Source organism: Ammospiza caudacuta, chromosome 14, assembly GCF_027887145.1.
Source record: "Ammospiza caudacuta isolate bAmmCau1 chromosome 14, bAmmCau1.pri, whole genome shotgun sequence".
NCBI lineage: Eukaryota > Metazoa > Chordata > Aves > Passeriformes > Passerellidae > Ammospiza > Ammospiza caudacuta.
In genome coordinates, this window is record NC_080606.1 from 14,707,131 (window position 1) to 14,715,161 (window position 8,031).

The 8,031-nt window shown below is 56.0% G+C and overlaps 1 protein-coding gene across 1 annotated transcript in view; it reads right to left on the reverse strand.

The window, feature by feature from the left end:
- The window catches only part of EFNB1 (ephrin B1), a 47,362-nt gene extending 39,538 nt beyond the window's left edge, over positions 1 to 7,824 (reverse strand). The window contains exon 1 of the mRNA XM_058813882.1: positions 7,610 to 7,824. Coding sequence (XP_058669865.1) covers positions 7,610 to 7,725 — 116 coding nt within the window. The 5' untranslated portion in view covers positions 7,726 to 7,824. The remainder of the gene's footprint in view (positions 1 to 7,609) is intronic.
- Between the last annotated feature and the right edge of the window lie 207 nt (positions 7,825 to 8,031).

Below are 8,031 nucleotides of genomic sequence, written 5' to 3' on the forward strand. Positions count from 1 at the left end.
GAAGAAAGCGGCAGTAGCGAACAACAGAGCAAGAGCAAGCAACACAAATCCCCAGGATAATGAGCCCGGAGGAGGGAGACGGTGGGCTCTGTCTGAGGAGGGAGCAGTGCTTTTATTGGAGAGGCCTAAAAGGGCTATAAATCCTCAGATTCAAAGGCGAACTCAAGCTCTTTCAAGTCGGAGGAAGGCCTGGGATGTGTCAGCTGGGAGGACTAACCACGCCGCGTCCCCTGCTGAAGTGGCCTCTTCAGCAAAGCCGCGGAGCAGCCCGGGATATTACACCCAGATCCTTTCCATATGCTCCCAGCCGGCCGCAGGCAGGGCACGACGGCATCCCTGCCGGCACCGGGAGCCGCCCGGCCCCCCGCACAGGAACAGCGCCCACCCTGCCTTAACGGGGGTGCCTCTGTGCCCATTCCCCTTCCAAACCCACTGAGGATTTGCCCCCCAAAATCCCAGCGGAAGTAGGGGGCTGCGTCCCTCCCTCTCGCGTTTGGCTGCGATACTACAGCAAGCCCAGACAAAGAGCGCGGAGCCCAGCACCAGCACATCCCTGCATCCCTCCACATCCCCAGGCTGCCAGCCCTGCCTGCCAACCTGCACACCAGGCCGTGCTCCCACGTTTCAGAAATCCATTAAAAGGGAAAAATCGGTGGCAAGAGGAGACGGCGCCGAGCCTCAGCCCTGCGTGAGCAACCGCAGACGCTGCCCAGCTTAATGAGAAGGAAAACATGGACACATTCTGGGATCAATGGGAATGGTGTAAGGGGGTTTATAGCTCATAAGCCATGAAAAGGCACTTTGCTTTTCCCAAAGTATCTATTCAGAAGAGGTGGAATGGCAAAAGCCAGGCAGTGCAGCTGGTACACAGGGCTGGGCTCATCCTGGTAGGATGCCAGGGGTAAGGAAAGGGATTGCTGGGAAGTGGGATTGTTCTTGTCCCATCAAGAGCAGTGACGCAAGCCTGGGTGCCACCAAAACCAGCCAGGACCCCCAAATAGGGAGGGCACCCACTCCAGGGCTTTGAACTTCCCAAACTCTGACCTGAAAGTGCTGGGACAGAAGGAGCTGGGACAGTTTGTGTGGTGTCTCCCAAGTATCCCAGCCTGGCACATCCACGCTGGCACTAGCAAGGGCCAATCCCTGTTAAAACAGGTGACTTCAGTCTTCTCACCACAGCCCAGCCCCAGCAGACATGACACATGTGGATCTCCGTGCAGGCACAGCACCACAGAGGGATGGAGCCTTTGAAAAACACCAAGAGGAGCTCATGGCTGGACACCAACCAAACCCCCGGCTCTGCCCTCACAAAGCCCCCCTGGAAAAGCTGAGTCCCATGGCCTCAGAAAGGGCAAGCAGCCCACCTGGGAAGGGCCGGCTGCGGGTAGGAAAAGGTTATTCCCGAGCAGGCGAGCCAGGGTTATAAATAGCTGGCATTTTTGAAGTGCAGCTGCTCAGCTCAGCTCAGCTCGGCCGGGGCAGCGCTGCCACGCCGGCACCTGAGCCGGCTCGGATCCTGCCGGGGGGCTCCGGCAGGGAGAGCTCACAGAGAAGCCACTGCTCACTGCAACACCACGAGGAACCCCCCAAACCTGTCCCCTCATCCTCCAGGGAGGAGGGACTGGAGGCCCCCGAGCCACGCTCCGGGGACCGCCCGCAGCCTCCGCTCCAGCTCCAGCAGAACCTGCTCCACGGAAGGGCAGGGGCCAGGAAAACCCCACTGTGCACAAACCCAGCCTCACCGAGCAGGACGTTTAGCCCTGGCTTGTCCGACTCCTCTGGGACCAAGCCTGGACAGGCTGGGGAAGCCAGGAGTGCCAGGACTCAAAGGCTCAGCTGTGAGAGAGCACTGGGGCTCCAGCCAGGGATGGGATCCTGAGACTCCATGAGCCCAGCACCACTGCTCCAACCAGAGATCCCAAGGCTCCAGCACAGCCCTGAGCAGATCAGCAGGGACCCCAAAGCTCTGAGCTGGTGATCAAACAAGAGACAACGCAGAAGGGGCAAGAAAACCCCTCCCAAAGGATGCCAGGACTGCACCAACCCTCTCCACAAGCAGGAGGACCAGCACCACCATCCCTCCTGCTCTCCAGAGCAGGATTCTCTGCCACACCACCCGATCCAGAGCAAGGGATGGGAAGGGGAAAAGCATTGAGAAACAGCAGCAAGGAGCTGGGCTCTCCCTCAGCCCTGCACAACAAAAGCCCCACAGCCCGGCCGCGCATTCCTGCCCAGATGTGACGCCGCGATAGCGCCGAGCGAGTCCCGCTCCTGCTCCCTGATCCCAGCAATCATTAATTAGAGACAGAACGGAATCAGCTTTGTTTCTCCCCACCCTATTCCAGCTGCCAGACTCCAAGTAGCATGTGCTACTGATCGCTCCAAGATGTTTTCCCACTGGAGTCCAGCGCTCCTTGGGCAGACAGGCTCCCCAGCAGCATGGCCACTGCTGTGCCAAGGACAGGGTGCCCTGCCACAGGGGCAGCGAGCACAAAGCTATGGGAAAGCTGGGGGAAGCTGGGACATACAAATCCTACAGGGAAACAAGGGATCATCCCCACTGCTAAGCCTCTGGTTTACAGGGGACAATCCAAAAAGCTCCTGAAGGACGTCATGCAAGCGACTACTCGTGCACTCTGGCTCTTTGTGATCCCCACGATCTCTAAAAACATGGACAGGGCTTGGGGGGACCCCTGAGCCCCCAGTGAAACTGTTTGGGGGAGCCCCTTAACACCTCATGAAGCTGCTCAGAGGGACCCCCAGCCCACCTGACCACACCACCAAAGGCACATCCCGCCCTGCCACATCCAGCCTGTTTGGGATGAGAATTCAAGGGAACAACTTAGACCCCAAAGCGACACAGGAGCTCAGGTGCAGTGGAGGAAAGCAGCTCCTGCCAGCCCCCTGCCAGCCCTTCCCAGTCAGAACTGGCACAGAAGCCCCATCCAGCCCCACTGCCAGGCAGATCCAAGGAGCTGCAGCAGCTGTTTTGCTCCGGAGAAAGCTCCGGCTCCTTTTACAATCAATCAGCCACCCCATCACGGCTCTTTTTTTCTTTTAAAGGAAGCAGTTAAATCCATTTTATGGAATCCAGTGGTATTTACCCTGCTACTGCAAGAGCCGCAGCCCTGCCTTCCCCTTTTTTTTAATTTAAGTTAATGAAGTCATTCCCAACCGACCTGCAAGGAGCCCTGGGTGCTCCTTTCCCCCTGGCACAGGCAGAGGGAGAACGCCTCCGGTGAAACGTGGGCTGGGCACAGAGTGTTCTGCCTTGTGGGGAGCAGGAGCTGGGAGGGCTCCCAAAGGCCTGGCACCCAGCAAAGGGTCCCCCCCCTTCCAAAGGGAAACTCCAACTGGAAAACAGGCTGTTCAGGCTTGCTCTGCCCATGCCAGCCTTTGGAGATGAAGCAAAGCCCTGTAACGGCCAGGGTGCACATACAGGATATGGGATTCTGGATGGGACCACAGAATCATAAATCCTGGAATGGTTTAGGTTGGGAGGGGACCTTAAAGGCCATCCACCCCACGCCCTGCCATGGGCAGTGACACCTTCCACTAGCCCAGGTTGCTCCAAGCCCCATCCAACCTGGCCTCAGACACTTCCAGGGATGGGGCAGCCACAGCTTCTCTGGGCAGCCTGTGCCAGGGCCTCCCCACCCTCACATCCAAGCATTTCTTCCCAATATCCAACCTAAACTTCCCATCTCTTTAGTTTAAACCCATTCTCCACCTCTCAGCCCCAGGAAGGGGGAGTGTCTACAAGTCAGAAATTTCTTTTAATTAAAAATAAGCAGCGAGTTTTCCCTATTGCCTAAATCCTGACATCGCAAAGCACCTCCCGCGCCCACAGCTCCCGCAATTCCATCCCATCTGCTCCGACAAGTGCGAGCCCCCTGCTCCAGAGCTCCAGGCCAGCCTTTCCCCTCGGAAACAGCCTTCCCACAAGCACTTTGTCCCTCGTAAAAAGGCATTAAAAGAGGCAAAGATCTGCCAGGCTTCAACCCCAGCGCTGACAGAATTCCATGGGACACCATCATGTCATTAAAAGCAGAATAAAAATACCACGAAGGATTAGACTTTTGTCTGGGTTTTTTTTTCCTCTTTCCCTCACCTTTTTTTTTTTTCTTAAATAAATGCATTTATTTGGTTTTTAACAAGTTTGGAACTGAGCAAAACTTTCTGGAAGGGAAGAGGGAAAAGCAGAGGCGAAAGGAGGCGTTCTCCGGAGCGGCGTGGATGATGTGTCCCATTTCCCCCACCTCCTTATTAAAATACTTTCTGGGGAGGCGAATTCCAGCCTGAAATGAATTTTCCAAACCATATTTTATTAGGAATGTTTCCCTTTAACGGTCGGTACAGGAGCCCAGCAGGGTCAATATTTCTCCCAAATTACAGCCGAGGGAGTTGAGAAAGGATTTAGCCAGAATTCCTCTGGCAATTCCCGGCTGTCCAAGGAGAGCACGCTCCCACCGCCCCCCGGCTGCGCAGCAAAGGGGACGAGTAAATCCCAGAAGCACTTTTCCCAAAGCCCCCCTTGGACACGATGGAATAAATTAAAGCCATATTGCCTCTCCAAGCCCCCTTCCAAAGAACTCTACAGGCATCCCAGGGAAAGCTCACTCAGAGGGTGAGCTCATCCCAAGCACAGGTTTGAGACAATTATCACTTTTTCCAACAAAACCGTTCCTGGGCCTATTTTTTTCTCTTTCAAGCCCCAGCATCCTCACAGTGGGAAGTGGGTGATGATTTCACCGCTGGCTTTGGGACACACACCCAGGAGCCGACCTGGGCTTCCCAAGCCAGCAAACAGCTTAAGCCTGACTTAACTCGATTAGGAAATCATTCCATCTATCGGATGTGTTATCAGCATCCCTCTGATAACACCAGGAGCCCCAGATTCGCTGGTGGAGAGGGAGCCCACAGCTCCCAGCTGCCTAGAAAGGGCAGGAAAATATTTTCCTTATTTACAGCAATCGCGCTGAGGCTGGCCGGGCCCAGAGCCCCACGCTTGCTCCTCGGATTCGTTGGAAAATTCCACTTAGCTGTGTTATTTTTAAAGGCTTTAGCTCTCTTTACTCTAAAAACAAGAGTTAAAGCTCAGCAGAATGGGATGGGGGCTGGCACAGCCCCGGTGCTGCCCCAGGAAGTGGCTTGGAAGCCCAAGTACAGTGGCGAGGGGTTTTTATGGATCTACCTGGAAGATAATCCCAATCCAACCAAGAGCAAGAGATTTCCTCCAGCTGGAGCCGGACTTTGCCCAGCACACCAATCCCCTGACTGGTTTCCTCAGCTGGGTTTGCTGGGAGCAGCCGTGAGGAGGCTCTGCCCGATGCCACGCAGCCGGCAAAGCTCGGACCCGGGAAAGAAAGCGACAGATCCCAAAGATGGATCCCGGACACGAGGATCCGGGGCTGCTCCACAGGGGCACAGACTGGAGGGATCTGAGTGGGATCACAGTCAGGCCCTGAAAGCCCCAACTGAGGCAAAACATTTCCATGGGTTTTGCCTGTGCATGTCCTGGCAGAGCCATTTCTGGGTGGAAACGCCGACGTTCGAGCGCTTCTCACTCTCTCCAGTCCCTGTGGGGATACAGGGATGGGGAAGCAGCCACAGGAGCAGCCCCACACGGGATGGCACATTCCCAGAAAGCTGGGTCCAGGGCAGACAACCTCTGAGCTCCAAATCTACAGACAACCGAGAGCAGACAACCCCCCAACTCCGAATTCCCGGAGAAGGGAGAGCGGGCAAGCACCGAGCTCCAAAGCGGGGTGGAACTGAGGGTGGCAAAGCACCAAGCTCCGAACTGGGGGAGGAAAAGCACCAAGCTCCAAACTGGGGGAGAACTGGGGGGTGGCAAAGCACTGAGCTCCAAACTGGAGTAGAACCAAGGGCAGACAAACTCCAAGATCTGAATCTGGGGAGAAGAGAGAGTGGGCAACAACGAGCTCCAAACTGGGAGAAAACTGGAAGCAGACAAACTCGGATCTCCCAACTGGGGAAACCGAGGGTGGACAACCACAATTCCTGAATTCAGGGAGAACTGAGAGTGGGCAACCACTGAGAGCCAAACTGGGGAAAACCAAACCCAAACAACCTCTGAGCTCAGAACTAGGCATGAACCAAAGGCAGAAACCACTGAGCCCCAAAAACCGGGAACAGAAAACCACCAAGCTCCCAGTTCGGGAAAACCAAGGAACCCCTCAAGCTCTGCCTGGGCACCCCATCTCCAAGGCCACCACTCCAGGGCTCAGTGGGAAGTCCTGGAGTGTCACCCATGTGCCAGTCAATGGCCATGGCCTCCTCCCAGCTTCCTAGTGCTCAGGAGCTTAAGGAAATCCAGGGAAAAGGAAAGGAAGAGGGGTGACATGGCATCCTCCACCACCAAGCCACAGCCGCCTCCACCTCCAGCTGCCTTTTCCCAAATAAAAACTCTATTTTCTGGAAGCAATTTGCCTGCCCCTCACCAAGCTCACGAATCCAGCGGGGCAATTCCTGAGGGAAAAGGCTCTCTCTGCTCTCAGCCAAGTGACACAACTCCCAAAGAAAGGAAAGGAAAAACACACCGAGGAGAACGAAGCCACGGAGCCGCCGTCCCGGCACGTCCAGAGCTGGGGACGCGCAAAGTGTGCCTGCAAAGTTCCTTTTTCCCCACCAAAAAACCACGGAAATAAACATTTGGTTGGAATACGTGTCCAGGCAGGAAGGTTGTCCAAATTGTTTCGGTTCTTTCCAACCCTCAAAAACTCTTTGGATTATTTTTGGGTTATTTTTTTACCTTGAGTAGTGTGGTGGGGGAAAAAAAAATAGCAGCAAGCTAAAAGCAGGAATTTTTTTTAAGAGAGAAAGGAGTAAGATAAATAAACATTCTATGATCTACAAGATAAAGCTGAGCAAGGGCCACCGACCCATCCTGACCACCAGCCCCGACGTACGGGTGACCAAACACCCGCCACTCCTCCTCTTCCTCGCCCTTCATATTGTTCCTACACGGCAGCCGCGTCCATATCCAGAGATTTATATAAAAATCTATAAATTTATAGAATTTAGGTGGCTCTACAGGCGGAGCAGCCCCACCGCCCGCTTTGTTCGGACCCAGCCCGAGGTGGGGGCGGAACGAATCCCCTCGCTTTCCTCCGCGGCTGATTTCGGATGAGAAAACCCAGAAAAAACAATAACAATAATTACAAAAAGGTAATAAATCCAAACGCTGGAAGGAAGCAGCGATCCGGGGAAGAAAAAAGAAAAAAAAACCGAGGCGTGAAAAACGAAAAAAAAAAAATTAAAAATCAAGAAACAAAACGTGGTTTTCAAAAACAAAAACGGATTTCAAGAGAGGAAAAGCTGCGAGAAGTAAAAGCATAGTTAAAAACGGGGGGCAAAAAAGGGAAGGAGATTTTTTTTTTAGTAAGAAAAGCAGCGCGGCGCCGCGGGTCCGTCCTCAGCCGGGGGTCGCTCCGTCCGCCGCCCGCAGCCTCCAGGCGCGATTTTACCTTGAAAACCTCGCTGTTTCCATTAAATCCGCATTCAGAACGCGGTTTCGGTGCCTTTTCCCCCGCGGGGGTGCGAGGCGCGTCCCTCCCGACCCCCCCCCTTCTCTCGCCGCACGTACTTGGGGTTCGCGGAGCTCCACGACACCGGCTCCAGGCTCTTGGCGAGCGGCGCGGCGAGGCGGCACAGGGCCAGCAGGACACCCAGCAGCCACCGCCCGCCGCGGGGCCGCGCCATCGTCCCTCGGCGGCGGGACGGGCCGGGCGTCAGGCGCCCATCACGCTCCGCCGCCGCCTCCTCCCGCTCCGCTCCCCACCCGCCGCCTCAGCCCGCCCCGCACCGACTGAGGCGCCGCCCGCCGCGGCAGCCGCTCTACCCCTCCGCGCAGGCAGCGCCGCGGACAGCCCGGACGGGCGGCCAATGGCTGAGCGGAGCGGGGGGGGCCTTGCGGGAGGGCACGCCCATTGTGGGTTCTTAAGGGGAGCGCGGAGGATTTTTGCTTTTTTAACGCCCCCCCCCGCTTGCCCGCCGTTGCTACCGGGT